The 15,570-nt window shown below is 54.2% G+C and overlaps 1 protein-coding gene across 1 annotated transcript; it reads right to left on the bottom strand.

Annotated features, from left to right (window-relative positions):
* Window positions 1-485: 485 nt before the first annotated feature.
* On the bottom strand, window positions 486-13,691 carry LSR (lipolysis stimulated lipoprotein receptor). The gene is made up of 9 exons (XM_085564532.1): window positions 13,655-13,691; window positions 12,240-12,374; window positions 11,709-12,041; window positions 10,013-10,132; window positions 6,955-6,974; window positions 5,776-5,856; window positions 5,622-5,672; window positions 3,481-3,570; window positions 486-610 (listed from the first exon to the last, which is right to left on the bottom strand). Exons 1-9 carry the CDS (start codon window positions 13,689-13,691, stop codon window positions 575-577), a joined length of 903 nt encoding a protein of 300 aa, XP_085420658.1. The 3' UTR covers window positions 486-574.
* Between the last annotated feature and the right edge of the window lie 1,879 nt (window positions 13,692-15,570).

The raw sequence follows: 15,570 nt of genomic DNA, 5'->3' as shown, positions 1-15,570 counted from the left end.
ATTTTGGGGGAATTTCCGTGGATTTTGGGGGAAATTTGGGGATTTTGGGGGAATTTCCGTGGATTTTGGGGGAATTTCCATGGATTTTGGGGGAAATTTGGGGATTTTGGGGGAAATTTGGGGATTTTGGGGGAATTTCCGTGGATTTTGGGGGAATTTCCGTGGATTTTGGGGGAATTTCCGTGGATTTTGGGGGAAATTTGGGGATTTTGGGGGAATTTCCGTGGATTTTGGGGGAATTTCCGTGGATTTTGGGGGAATTTCCGTGGATTTTGGGGGAAATTTGGGGATTTTGGGGGAATTTCCGTGGATTTTGGGGGAATTTCCATGGATTTTGGGGGAAATTTGGGGATTTTGGGGGAAATTTGGGGATTTTGGGGGAATTTCCGTGGATTTTGGGGGAATTTCCGTGGATTTTGGGGGAATTTCCGTGGATTTTGGGGGAAATTTGGGGATTTTGGGGGAATTTCCGTGGATTTTGGGGGAATTTCCAGGGATTTTGGGGGAATTTCCGTGGATTTTGGGGGAATTTCCGTGGATTTTGGGGGAATTTCCGTGGATTTTGGGGTCCCGCTCACACCACGAGGCTCTCGCGGCTCAAGGCGTCGTTCTGGGGGGGAAGGGAAGGAAAAAAAGGGGTGAGAGAGGTGGAGACCCCCCAAAAATATCCCAAAATAGCCAAAATTATCCCCAAAATATCCCAAAATAGCCAAAATTAACAGAAATTAATCCAAAATAGCCAAAATTATCCCCAAAATAGCCAAAATTAACAGAAATTCAACCAAAATAGCCAAAATTATCCCCAAAATAGCTGAAAGTAGCTAAAATTATCCCCAAAATATCCCAAAATAGCCAAAATTGTCAGAAATTCATCCAAAATAGCCAAAATTAGCCCCAAAATATCCCAAAATAGCCAAAATTATCCCCAAAATATCCCAAAATAGCCAAAATTAACAGAAATTCAACCAAAATAGCCAAAATTACCCCAAAATATCCCAAAATACCCAAAATTATCAGAAATTAATCCAAAATAGCCAAAATTACTCCCGAAATATCCCAAAATAGCCAAAATTAACAAAAATTAATCCAAAATAGCCAAAATTACCCACGAAATATCCCAAAATAGCCAAAATTGACAGAAATTCAACCAAAATAACCAAAATTATCCCCCAAAATCCCACCCAGGACCCCCCAAACCTCTCCCAGTCCCCACAAAATTCCCAAATTCCCCAATTTTCCCCCAAATCCTCAATTTTTCACCCAAATCCCCCAAATTTTCCCCAAATTCCCACAAATCCCCCCGAAATCCTCCCAAATTTCCCCAAATCCTCAATTTTTCACCCCAAATTTTTCCCAAATACCCCCAAAATCCCCGAATTTCACCCAAATTCCCACAAACCTCCCAAAAACTCCCCTGAAAATCCCCCAAAACCTCCCAATTTCCCCCCAAAATCCACCAAAATCTCCCCCCAAAATCACCCAAAATCTCCAAAATTTCCCCCAAAATCACCCCAAATCCTCCCAAAATCTCCAAAATTTCCCCCCAAAATGCCAAAATCCCCCCAAACCTCCCAATTTCTCACCAAAATCTCCTAAATCCTCCCAAAATCCCCCAAAATCCAAAATTTTCCCCCCAAAATCCCCCAAATCCCCCCAGAACCTCCCAATTTTCTTCCAAAATCCCCCCAAATCCCCCCAAAATCTCCAAAATTTTCCCCCAAAATCACCCAAATCCGCCCAAAATCCCCCAAAATCTCTGAAATTTCCCCCCAAATCCTCCAAAAATCCCGCGAAACCTCCCAATTTTCTCCGCAAATCCCCCAAAATCCCCCGAAAATCCCCTAAAATCCCCCAAATCCACCAAAAATCCCCAAAAACCTCCCAAATTTCCCCCAAAAATCACCCAAAAATCCCCCCAAAATCTCCGAAATTTCCCCCAAAATCGCCCAAATCCCCCCAAAACTCCCAAATTCCCCCCAAAATGACCCAAAAATCCCCAAAAATCCCCAAATCCCCCCAAATCCCCCCAAAACCTCCCAATTTCCCCCCAAAATCACCCAAAAATCCCCAAAAATCCCCAAAAACCTCCCAAATTTCCCCCAAAATCACCCAAATCCCCCCGAAACCTCCCAATTTCCCCCCAAAATCCCCCAAAAATCCCCCCAAAAATCCCCAAATCCCCCCCAAAACCCCCCAAATTTCCCCTCCCCCACCTTGCGCAGCCGCCGCGGGTTCGCGGGGGGGCCCCGGGGGGGGCGGGCGGGGGGGGGAGGGGTCCGGGACCCCCCCCAGCGCCCCTCCCCCACCCCCTCCCCCCCCCTCCCCCCCAAAATTTCGGCCGAGCGCGAGCGGGGGGGGGGAGGGGCCCAGGGGGGCTCGTGCAGCGAGGTGACGTCACTGGGGGCGGGGCCTGGGGAGGGGGGAGGGGTCAGGGTGGGGGAGGGGCGAGATCGAGACCCGCCCCCACCCCTCAGGACCCCCCCCCCAAAAAAAAAATTCTGCTGAGACGCAAAAAAACCCAAAAAATCCCCCCAAAATACCCCCGAATTCCCCCCAAAAATACCCAAAATCCCCCCAAAAATCCCCCCAAAATACCCCTGAAAATCCCTCTGAAATCCCCCAAAATCCCCCCAAAAAATCCCCCCAAAAAATCCCCAAAATCACCCCAAATTCTCCCAAAATCCCCCCCAAAAATCCCAAAAAAATCCCCCCGAAATGCCCCCAAAAATCCCTCTGAAATCCCCCAAAATCCCCCCAAAAAATCCCCAAAAATCCCCCCGAATTCCCCCAAAAAATCCCCCCAAAAACGGCCCCAAATCACCCCAAATTCTCCCAAAAAATCCCCAAAGAATCCACCCAAAATCCCCTTGAAAATCCCCCAAAATCCCCCCCAAAAATCCCCAAAATCACCCCAAATTCTCCCAAAATCCCCCCCAAAAATCCCCAAAAAATCGACCCAAAATCCCCCTGAAAATCCCCAAAATCCCCCCAAAAATGCCCCCAAAATGCCCCCGAAAATCCCTCTGAAATCCCCCAAAATCCCCCCAAAAAATCCCCCCAAAAAATCCCCAAAATCACCCCAAATTCTCCCAAAAAATCCCCAAAGAATCCACCCAAAATCCCCCTGAAAATCCCCCCAAATCCCCCCAAAAAATCCCCAAAATTCCCCCCAAAATACCCCTAAAATCCCTCAAATAACCCAAAATCCCCCAAATCACCAAAATCCCCCCAAAATCCCCCCAAATTCCCCAAAATCCCCCCAAAATTCCCAAATCCCCCAAATCCCCCAAAATTCCCAAAATCCCCCAAATCCCCCAAATTCCCCAAAATCCCCCCAAATCCCCCCAAAATCCCCCAAATCCCCCAAAATTCCACAAATCCCCCCAAAATTCCCCCAAAATCCCCAAAATCCCCCCAAAATCCCCAAAATTCCCAAAATCCCCCCAAACTCCCCCAATTCCCAATCCCCGCCCCCCTCACCTGGCGGCCGCTCCCCGGCCCCGCCCCCTCCCCAGGTGAGCAGCTGCTGCTCCAGGTAACGCAGGACGGTGGGGGAGGGGCCCGAGGGGGCTGCGGGAAACCAGTACGGACCAGTACGGACCAGTATGGACCAGTATGGACCAGTACGGACCAGTATGGACCAGTATGGACCAGTATAAACCAGTACGGACCAGTATAAACCAGTATGGACCAGTATAAACCAGTACGGACCAGTATAAACCAGTACGGACCAGTACGGACCAGTACGGACCAGTATGGACCAGTATGGACCAGTACGGACCAGTATAAACCAGTATGGACCAGTATGGACCAGTATGGACCAGTATGGACCAGTACGGACCAGTATGGACCAGTATAAACCAGTATGGACCAGTATGGACCAGTATGGACCAGTACGGACCAGTATGGAGCAGTATGGAGCAGTATGGACCAGTATGGACCAGTATAAACCAGTACGGACCAGTATGGACCAGTATAGACCAGTATGGACCAGTATAAACCAGTATGGACCAGTACGGACCAGTACGGACCAGTACGGACCAGTACGGACCAGTATGGACCAGTACGGACCAGTACGGACCAGTATGGACCAGTATAAACCAGTACGGACCAGTACGGACCAGTACGGACCAGTATAAACCAGTATGGACCAGTATGGACCAGTATGGACCAGTACGGACCAGTATGGACCAGTACGGACCAGTACGGACCAGTATGGACCAGTACGGACCAGTACGGACCAGTATGGACCAGTATAAACCAGTACGGACCAGTACGGACCAGTACGGACCAGTACGGACCAGTATAAACCAGTATGGACCAGTATGGACCAGTATGGACCAGTATGGACCAGTATAAACCAGTATGGACCAGTATGGACCAGTATGGACCAGTATGGACCAGTATGGACCAGTACGGACCAGTATAAACCAGTATGGACCAGTTTAAACCAGTATGGACCAGTACGGACCAGTATAAACCAGTATGGACCAGTATGGACCAGTACGGACCAGTATGGACCAGTATAAACCAGTATGGACCAGTACGGACCAGTATGGACCAGTATGGACCAGTATGGACCAGTATGGACCAGTATGGACCAGTACGGACCAGTACGGACCAGTATGGACCAGTATAAACCAGTATGGACCAGTATAAACCAGTATGGACCAGTACGGACCAGTATGGACCAGTATGGACCAGTACGGACCAGTATGGACCAGTATGGACCAGTATAAACCAGTATGGACCAGTACGGACCAGTATGGACCAGTATAAACCAGTATGGACCAGTATAAACCAGTATGGACCAGTATGGACCAGTATAAACCAGTACAGACCCAGTTCCCTCCCAGTAACTCTGAACCAGTCCAAACCAGTCCGAACCAGTCCAAACCAGTCCAAACCAGTCCCAACCAGTCCAAACCAGTCCAAACCAGTCCGAACCAGTCCCAACCAATCCCAACCAGTCCCAACCAGTCTGAACCAGTCCAAACCAGTCCCAACCAGTCCGAACCAGTCCGAACCAGTCCAAACCAGTCCAAACCAGTCCGAACCAGTCCGAACCAGTCCCAACCAGTCCGAACCAGTCCCAACCAGTCCGAACCAGTCCCAACCACTCCCAACCAGTCCCAACCAGTCCAAACCAATCCCAGTCTGAACCACTCCCAACCACTCCCAACCAGTCCCAACCACTCCCAACCAGTCCCAACCAGTCCCAACCAGTCCCAACCAATCCCAACCAGTCCCAACCAGTCCCAACCAATCCCAACCAGTCCCAACCAGTCCCAACCAATCCCAACCAGTCCCAACCAGTCCCAACCAGTCCCAACCACTCCCAACCAGTCCAAACCAGTCCAAACCAGTCCAAACCAATCCCAACCAGTCCAAACCAGTCCAAACCAGTCCAAACCAGTCCCAACCAATCCCAACCAGTCCGAACCAGTCCAAACCAGTCCCAACCAGTCTGAACCAGTCTAAACCAATCCCAACCAGTCCCAACCAATCCCAACCAGTCCGAACCAGTCCCAACCAGTCCAAACCAATCCCAACCAGTCCAAACCAGTCCCAACCAGTCCAAACCAGTCCAAACCAGTCCCAACCAGTCCGTCCCGCCTCACCTGCGCCGTCGCCGTCGCGCAGCAGCGGCACCTGGGAGCTCCGGCTGCTCTCTGGGGGGGGGAGGGGCCAGGTGAGCCTCACCTGGGCACCCACGGGTGCCCCCCCCCCCCCCCGGCACCCATGGGTGCCCCCCGCGCCCCTCCCCCCACTCACCGAGGAGCTGCAGGGGCAGCGCTGGGTGGGGGGAGGGGCCGAAGGCGCCCCCCGAGGTCGCCGCTTTGCCGGCCAGGTAAACTGAGGCAGGTGTCGGGGTGGGGGGGAAAGGTGGGCACGGGTGAGGTCAGAGACTGGGCCAGGTGTGCCCAGGTGTGCCCAAAAACCACCCCCAGCTGTGCCCAGGTGCCCCTCAGGTGCCCCCAGGTGTATCCCAGGTGTGCTCAGGTGTGCCCAGGTGTGCCCAAACCCCCCCCAGGTGTGCCCAGGTGTGCCCAGGTGTGCCCAAACCCCCCCCAGGTGTGCCCAGGTGTGCCCAGGTGTGCCCAAAAACCACCCCGGGTGTGCCCAGGTGTACTTTGAGTGCCCCCCAGCTGTGCCCAGGTGCCCCCAGGTGAGTTCCCAGGTGCACCCAGGTGTGCCCAGGTGAGTTCCCAGCCGTGCCCAGCTGTGCCCAGGTGTGCCCGGCTGTTCCCAGGTGTTCTCAGCCGTGCCCAGCTCTGCCCAGGTGTGCCCAGGTGTGTTCCCAGCTGTTCCCAGGTGTGCCCAGCCATGCCCAGGTGTGTGCCCAGGTGTGCCCAGCCATGCCCAGCTGTGCCCAGGTGTTCTCACCCATGCCCAGGTGTGCCCAGCTGTGCCCAGCCATGCCCAGGTGAATTCCCAGGTGTTCCCAGGTGTGCCCAGCAGTTCCCAGGTGTGCCCAGGTGTATCCCACCCATGCCCAGCTCTGCCCAGGTGTGCCCAGGTGTGTTCCCAGATGTTCCCAGGTGTGCCCAGCCATGCCCAGCCGTGCCCAGGTGTGCCCAGGTGTGTTCCCAGATGTTCCCAGGTGTGCCCAGCCATGCCCAGCCGTGCCCAGGTGTGCCCAGGTGTGTTCCCAGGTGTTCCCAGGTGTATCCCACCCGTGCCCAGGTGTGCCCAGGTGAGTTCCCAGGTGCCCCCAGGTGCCCCCAGGTGCCCCCAGGTGCCCCCAGGTGTGCCCAGGTGAGTTCCCAGCTGTTCCCACCCGTGCCCAGCTGTGCCCAGGTGAGTTCCCAGGTGCCCCCAGGTGCCCCCAGGTGTGCCCAGGTGAGTTCCCAGCTGTTCCCAGCCATGCCCAGGTGTGCCCAGGTGTGCCCAGGTGTGCCCAGGTGCCCCCAGGTGCCCCCAGGTGTGCCCAGGTGTGCCCAGGTGACTCACGGGCCTCGGGGCAGCAGCACCTGCGGGGGCAGCAGGGGCAGCGCAGGTAACAGCAGCAGGTGTGGGGGCAGCACTGGCACCAGCACAGCCCCGCCCCCAGCGCCGCCAGCCCCGCCCCCAGCGCCACCAGCGCCACGAACAGCCAATCTGCAACGCCGCATTTGCATACGTTACCTTACATTTGCATACATTTGCATACATTTGCATACATTTGCATAAATCGCGTTACGCGGCCTAAACGAACCCCAGGTGCGCCCGGGTGTGCCCGAACCCCAAAAGTTCCCTCAAAACCCCAAAATTTCCTCACTTTCCCCAAAATTTCCCTCAAAAACCACAAAATTTCCTCAATTTCCCCAAAATTTCCCTTAAAACCTACAAAATTTCCTCAATTTCTTCAAAAGTTCCCTCCAAACCCACAAAATTTCCTCAGTTTACCCAAAAATTCCCTCAAAACCCACAAAATTTCCTCAGTTTACCCAAAATTTCCCTCAAAAACCATAAAATTTCCTCAGTTTACCCAAAATTTCCCTCAAAAACCACAAAATTTCCTCGATTTCCCTCAATTTCCCCAAAATTTTCCTCAAAATTCCCAAAATTTCCTCACTTTCCCCAAAATTTCCCTCAAAAACCTCAACATTCCCAATATTTCCTCAATTTCCCAAAAATTTCCCTGAAAAACCCCAAGATTTCCTAAATTTCCCCAAAATTTCTTAAATTTCTCCAAAATCTCAGAAATTCCTCCAAAATTTCCCTCAAAAACCACAAAATTTCCTCAGTTTCCCCAAAATTTCCCTCAAAACCCACAAAATTTCCCCAATTTCCCCAAAATTTCCCCAATTTCCCCAAAATTTCCCTCAAAAACCCCAAATTTTCCCCCAAATTTCCCCAAAATTTCCTCAATTTCCCCAAAATTTCCTCAAAAACCCCAAAATTTCCCCAATTTCCCCAAAATTTCCCTCAAAACCCCCAAAATTCCCTCAATTTCCCCCCAGCCTTCACCGTTTCTTCCCCAATTTCCCCCCCAGGTGCCCCCAAGTGTGCCCAGGTGTGCCCAGGTGTGCCCAGGTGTGCCCAGGTGAGTTCCCAGGCGTCCCAGGTGTGCCCAGGTGTGCCCAAAATCCCCATTTCCCCCCAAAGTTTCCCAATTTTCTCCCAAATTTTTGCATTTTCCCCCATTTCCCCATCCCCAGGTGTGCCCAGGTGAGTTCCCAGGTGCGCCCAGGTGAGTGCCCAGGTGTGCCCAGGTGTGCCCAGGTGTGCCCAGGTGAGTTCCCAGGTGCCCCCAGGTGTGCCCAGGTGAGTTCCCAGCTGTGCCCAGGTGCCCCCAGGTGAGTTCCCAGGTGCCCCCAGGTGCCCCCAGGTGTGCCCAGGTGTGCCCAGGTCAGTTCCCAGGTGTGCCCAGGTGTGCCCAGGTGTGCCCAGGTGTGCCCAGGTGTGCCCAGGTGTGCCCAGGTGTGCCCGTACCTGGCAGGGTCCCCTCGGGCAGCAGCCGGGAGCCCTCGGGAAGAGACCCTGGGGGGACACGGGGGGAGGGGCCCAGTGCTGCTCCCAGTACAAACCAGTACAGACCAGTAACCCCCACCCCAAACCAGTATAGACCAGTACAGACCAGTACAAACCAGTATAGACCAGTAACCCCAACCCCAAACCAGTATAGACCAGTATAGACCAGTACAGACCAGTACAAACCAGTATAGACCAGTAACCCCAACCCCAGACCAGTATACACCACTATAGACCAGTACAAACCAGTACAAACCAGTAACCTCAACCCCAAACCAGTACAAACCAGTACAAACCAGTAACCCAACCCCAAACCAGTATAAACCAGTATAAACCAGTAACCCCAACCCCAAACCAGTATAAACCAGTATAGACCAGTAACCCCAACCCCAAACCAGTATAAACCAGTACAGACCAGTAACCCCAACCCCAAACCAGTATAAACCAGTACAGACCAGTAACCCCAACCCCAAACCAGTATAAACCAGTATAAACCAGTAACCCCAACCCCAAACCAGTATAAACCAGTATAAACCAGTAACCCCAACCCCAAACCCGTAACCCCAACCCCAAACCGGTATAAACCAGTACAAACCAGTACAGACCAGTAACCTCAACCCCAAACCAGTACAAACCAGTACAAACCAGTAACCCCAACCCCAAACCAGTACAAACCAGTACAAACCAGTAACCCCAACCCCAAACCAGTACAAACCAGTATAAACCACTACAAACCAGTAACCCAATCCTCAAACCAGTATAAACCAGTAACCCCAACCCAGTATAAACCAATAATCCCAACCCCAAACCAGCATAAACCAGTATAAACCAGCATAAACCAGTACAAACCAGTAACCCCGACCCCAAACCAGTACAAACCAGTAACCCCAAACCAGTACAAACCAGTACAAACCAGTAACCCCAACCCTAAACCAGTAACCCCAAATCGCATCTCAGTCCCCTCCCAATCCCCTCCCAGTATAAACCAGTAACCCCAAACCCCTTTAACCCTTTCCCAGTTCCCTCCCAGTCCATTCCCAGTTTATCCCAGTATGTCCCAGTATAAACCAGTAACCCCAAATCCCCTTTAACCCTTTCCCAGTTCCCTCCCATTCCCTCCCAGTCCCTCCCAGTTCCCTCCCAGTCCCTCCCACCCCCTCCCAGTCCCTCCCAGTCCCTCCCAGTTCCCTCCCAGTTCCCTCCCAGTTCCCTCCCAGTCCCTCCCAGTCCCTCCCAGTTCCCTCCCAGTTCCCTCCCAGTCCCTCCCAGTCCCTCCCAGTTCCCTCCCAGTCCCTCCCAGTTCCCTCCCAGTTCCCTCCCAGTCCCTCCCAGTCCCTCCCAGTCCCTCCCAGTTCCCTCCCAGTCCCTCCCAGTTCCCTCCCAGTTCCCTCCCAGTCCCTCCCAGTCCCCTCCCAGTCCCTCCCAGTTCCTCCCAGTCCCTCCCAGTCCCTCCCAGTTCCCTCCCAGTCCCTCCCAGTTCCCTCCCAGTCCTTCCCAGTCCCTCCCAGTTCCCTCCCAGCCCCTCCCAGTATAAACCAGTATAAACCAGTCTCACCCAGCACCACCAGCTCGGCCACGGCCTCGTTGTTGCCCTGCAGGTCGCTGGTCGAGGTCACCGTGCACAGGTAGAGGCCGGAGTCGCCCCAGGCTGCGGGGCCCAGGCTCAGCTCCGCACCTGCCAGGTGTGCCCAGGTGTGCCCAGGTGTGCCAGGTGTGCCCAGGTGTGCCCAGGTGTGCCAGGTGTGTGCCAGGTGTGCCCAGGTGTGCCCAGGTGTGCCTAGGTGTGCCCCAGGTGCCCCCAGGTGTGTCTCAGGTGTGCCCAGGTGTGTGCCAGGTGTGCCCAGGTGTGTCCCAGCCCCTCCCAGGTGTGTCTCAGGTGTGCCCAGGTATGTCCCAGGTGCCCCCAGGTGTGTCTCAGGTGTGCCCAGGTGTGTGCCAGGTGTGCCCAAGTGTGCCCCAGGTGTGCCCAGGTACCCTCCCAGGTGTGCCCAGCTGTCCCCAGGTGTGTCTCAGCCCCTCCCAGGTGTGCCCAGGTGTATCCCAGGTGTGCCCAGTTGCCCTCGGGTACCCCCAGGTGTGCCCAGCTGCCCTCAGGTACCCCCAGGTATCTCCCAGGTTCCCCCAGGTATCTCCCAGGTGCCCCCAGATATTCCCAGGTGTGCCCAGGTGTGCCCAGGTGTATCCCAGGTGTGCCCAGGTGTATCCCAGGTGCCCCTCAGATGCCCCCAGGCATCTCCCAGGTATTCCCAGGTATCTCCCAGCTGCCTCCAGGTATTCCCAGGTGTGCCAAGGTGTGCCCAGGTGCCCCCAGGTGTCCCCAGGCATCTCCCGGGTGTGCCCAGGTATCTCCCAGGTGTGCCCAGGTGTCCCCAGGTATCTCCCAGGTGCCCCTCAGGTGTCCCCAGGTGCCCCCCAGGTATTCCCAGGTATTCCCAGGTGTGTCCCCAGGTGCGCCCAGGTGCCCCTCAGGTGCCCCCAGGCATCTCCCAGGTGTCCCCAGGTGTGCCCAGGTGTATCCCAGGTGTGCCCAGGTGTATCCCAGGTACCCTCAGGTGCCCCCAGGTATCTCCCAGGTGTGTCCAGGTGTGCCCAGGTGTATCCCAGGTGTGCCCAGGTGTATCCCAGGTGCCCCTCAGGTGCCCCCAGCTGCCCCCCAGGTGCCCCCAGGTATCTCCCAGGTGTCCCCAGGTGCCCCCAGCTGCCCCCCAGGTATTCCCAGGTGTGTCCCCAGGTGCGCCCAGGTATTCCCAGGTATCTCCCAGGTGTGCCCAGGTGTCCCCAGGTATCTCCCAGGTGCCCCTCAGGTGTCCCCAGGTATCTCCCAGGTGCCCCTCAGGTGTCCCCAGCTGCCCCCCAGGTATTCCCAGGTGTCCCCAGGTATCTCCCAGGTGCCCCCAGGTATCTCCCAGGTGTCCCCAGGTGTGCCCAGGTGTATCCCAGGTGTGCCCAGGTGTATCCCAGGTGCCCCTCAGGTGCCCCCAGGTATCTCCCAGGTGTCCCCAGGTGTGCCCAGGTGTATCCCAGGTACCCTCAGGTGCCCCCAGCTGACCCCCAGGTATTCCCAGGTATCTCCCAGATATTCCCAGGTGTGCCCAGCTGCCCCCCAGGTATTCCCAGGTGTGTCCAGGTGTGCCCAGGTGTGCCCAGGTGTATCCCAGGTGCCCCTCAGGTTCCCCCAGGTATCTCCCAGGTGTGTCCAGGTGTGCCCAGGTGTATCCCAGGTGTGCCCAGGTGTCCCCAGGTGCGCTCACCTCCCTGGATGGTGACGGGCCGGCCCAGGTAGAAGTCGCCCAGGGTCACCTGCTGGCCCTGCTTGGTGGCCACGATGCGCACGGTGCGCGCCGAGTCGGGGCAGGCGCCGGCCGCCGCGCCAGGTGAGTCGGCGGCCGCGGCGCCAGGTGAGTCGGCGCCGGGCGGCGCCCAGGTGCGGGGGCAGAAGGATTTGTACTTCCAGGTGACGATGGGCGCGGCGCCGGCGGGGCTCACCTGGAAGCGGCAGCGCAGCAGAACCGGCTGGAAGAGCAGCGCCACCGTGCGCGGCTCGGGCACCCACACCTGCAGCGGCCACACCTGCAGCGGCGCACCTGCGCAGGTGAGGGGGAGAGGCGGGAGTCAGGGGCGCCTGCGGTGACGCACCTGCAGCGGCGCACCTGGGCAGGTGAGACACTGACACCTGTGACACCTGCAGAGGTGAGACATGTCACTGACACCTGCAGTGACACCTGGACAGGTGAGACATTGACACCTGTGACACCTGGGCAGGTGAGACATGTCACTGTCACCTGTGACACCTGCAGTGACACCTGGGCAGATGAGAGACACTGACACCTGTGACACCTGGGCAGGTGAGACAGACACGGACACCTGTGACACCTGCAGTGACACCTGGACAGGTGAGACATTGACACCTGTGACACCTGGGCAGGTGAGACAGGGTCAGGGTCACCCAGGGTCACCTGCCCAGGTGAGATGGGGTCAGGGTCACCTGGACAGGTGAGACAGACACTGACACCTGTGACACCTGCCCAGGTGAGACGGGGTCAGGGTCACCTGCCCAGGTGAGATGGGGTCAGGGTCACCTGCCCAGGTGAGTTGGGGTCAGGGTCACCTGCCCAGGTGAGATGTGGTCAGGGTCACCTGGACAGGTGAGTTGGGGCCAGGGTCACCCAGGGTCACCTGCCCAGGTGAGTTGGGGTCAGGGTCACCTGCCCAGGTGAGACGGGGTCAGGGTCACCTGCCCAGGTGAGACGTGGTCAGGGTCACCTGGACAGGTGAGTTGGGGTCAGGGTCACCTGCCCAGGTGAGGCTCTCAGTGTCACTCACCTGCCCAGCCCTTCAATTGCCCCATTAATTACCCGGCACCCCATTAATTACCCCCCTTAATTAATGCCCAGCCCCTTAATCATCCCCCAGACCCCATTAATTACCCCGGACCCCCTTAATTACCCCCCGGCCTCATTAATCACCCCCCAGACCCCATTAATTTCCCCACACCCCTTTAATTACCCCAGACCCCATTAATTACCCCCGACCCCATTAATTACCCCAGATCCCCATTAATTACCCCAGACCCCATTAATTACCCCAGACCCCCTTAATTACCCCAGACCCCATTAATTACCCCAGACCCCCTTAATTACCCCAGACCCCATTAATTACCCCCCGACCTCATTAATTACCCCCCCGACCTCATTAATTACCCCCCGACCCCATTAATTACCCCAGACCCCCATTAATTACCCCCAGACCCCATTAATTACCCCCCGGCCCCCCTTAATTACCCCCCAGACCCCATTAATTACCCGAGACCCCATTAATTACCCCCCAGACCCCATTAATTACCCCAGACCTCATTAATTACCCCAGACCCCCTTAATTACCCCCCGACCCCATTAATTACCCCCCAGACCCCCTTAATTACCCCACACCCCATTAATTACCCCACACCCCATTAATTACCCCAGATCCCCATTAATTACCCCAGACCCCATTAATTACCCCCCGACCTCATTAATTACCCCCCGACCCCATTAATTACCCCAGACCCCACTAATTACCCCCAGACCCCCTTAATTACCCCCCGACCTCATTAATTACCCCCACACCCCCTTAATTAGCCCGGCCCCCGTTAATTGCCGCCCCAATTAAGGCCCGGCCCCGTTAATTAACGCAATTAATGAATTTGCCCCTCGCCCACCGAGCAGCGCCAGCAGCGCCCCCAGCGCCGCCGCCATCTTGGATCGCAGGTGTGGGCGGGGCCGGCGCACCTGGGCACGCCCACTTCCGGTCCAGGCATGCCCACTTCCGGTACAGGCCACGCCCACCGGGAAAGGGCGGGAAAACTGGGGAGAATTTGGGGGAATTTGGGGAAAATTGGGGAAATTGGGAAATTTGGGGGAAATTGGGGAAATTTGGGGAAAATTGGGGAAAATTTGGGAAAATTGGGGAAAATTTGGGAAAATTGGGGAAAATTGTGGGAAAATTGGGGAGAATTGGGGAGAATTTGGGGGAAATTGAGGAGAATTGGGGAAATTGGGGAAATTTGGGGAAATTTGGGGAGAATTGGGGAAATATTGGGGGAAATTGGGGAAAATTGGGGGAAATTGGGGAGAATTGGGAAAAATTGGGGGGAAATTGGGGAAAATTGGGGAAATTGGGGAGAATTTGGGGAAATTTGGGGGAAAAATGAGGAAAATTGGGGGAAATTTGGGAAATATTGGGGAAATTTGGGGGAAATTGGGGAGAATTGGGGGAAATTGGGGGAAATTTGGGGGAAATTTGGGGAAAATTGGGAAATTGGGGAGAAATTGGGGAAATTGGGGAAAATTGGGTAGAATTGGGGAAATTTGGGGGAAATTGGGGAGAATTTGGGGAAATTTGGGGAAATTTGGGGAAAATTTGGGGGAAATTTGGGGGAAAATGAGGAAAATGGGGGGAAATTTGGGAAATATTGGGGAAATTTGGGGGAAATTGGGGAGAATTGGGGGGAAATTGGGGAAAATTGGGGGAAATTGGGGAAAATTGGGGGAAAATTGGGGAAATTGGGAAAATTTGGGGAGAAATTGGGGAAATTTTGGGAAATTTGGGGCAATTTGTAGAAAAATTGGGGGAAAATTTGGGGGAAATATTGGGAAATACTGGGGAAATTTGGGGGAAATTGGGGAAAATTGGGGAGAATTTGGGGAAAATTTGGGAAATATTGGGGAAAATTGGGGAGAATTTGGGGAAATATTGGGGAAATTTTGGGAAATTTGGGGGAAATTTGGGGAAAATTGTGGAGAATTTGCGGAAATTTGGGGGAAATTGGGGAAAATTGGGGAAATATTGGGGAAAATTGGGGAAATTTGGGGGAAAATTGGAGAGAATTGGGGGAAATTGGGGAAATTTGGGGAAATCTGCGGAAATTTTGGGAAATTTGGGGAAATTTGGGGAGAATTTGGGAAAATTTGGGGAAATATTGGGGAAATTTGGGGGAAATCTGGGGAAATTGGGGAAAATTTGGGAAATATTGGGGAAAATAGGGGAGAATTGGGGGAAATATTGGGGAAAATTGGGGGAAATTTGGGAAATATTGGGGAAAAATTGGGGGAAAATTGGGGAAATTTGGGGAAATATTGGAAATATTGGGGAAATTTGGGGAAAATCTGGGGAAAATGAGGAAAATTGGAGGAAATTTGCGGGAAATTGGGGAAATCTGGGGGGTATTTGGGGGGAAATTGGGGAAAATCTGGAGAAATTGGGAAATATTGGGGGAATTGTGGAAAATCGGGGAAATTTGGGGTGAAATTGGGAAATATTGGGGAAATTTGGAAAAATTTGGGGAGGAAATTGGAAAATATTGGGAAAATATTGGGGGAAAATCAGAAAAATTGGGAAATATTGGGGAAAATTGGGGAAATATTGGGGGGAAATGAGGAAAATTGGGGAAATTTGCAGAAATTTGGGAAATATTGGGGAAAATTGAGGAAAATTGGGGGAAATTCAGAAAATTGGGGGAAATTGGAAAGAAAAGGGGAGAAATTCAAAAATTGGGGAAAGTCGGGAGAAATTCGGGGGAAATTTGGGGAAATTTGAGGAAAAATGGGAGAAATCGGGGGAATTTTGGGGAAAATT

Source organism: Lonchura striata, chromosome 33, assembly GCF_050655825.1.
Source record: "Lonchura striata isolate lonStrDom1 chromosome 33, ASM5065582v1, whole genome shotgun sequence".
Taxonomy (NCBI): Eukaryota; Metazoa; Chordata; class Aves; order Passeriformes; family Estrildidae; genus Lonchura; species Lonchura striata.
The sequence above is the reverse complement of the archived record's forward strand: the minus strand, read 5'-3'. Positions and strand labels throughout refer to the sequence as shown.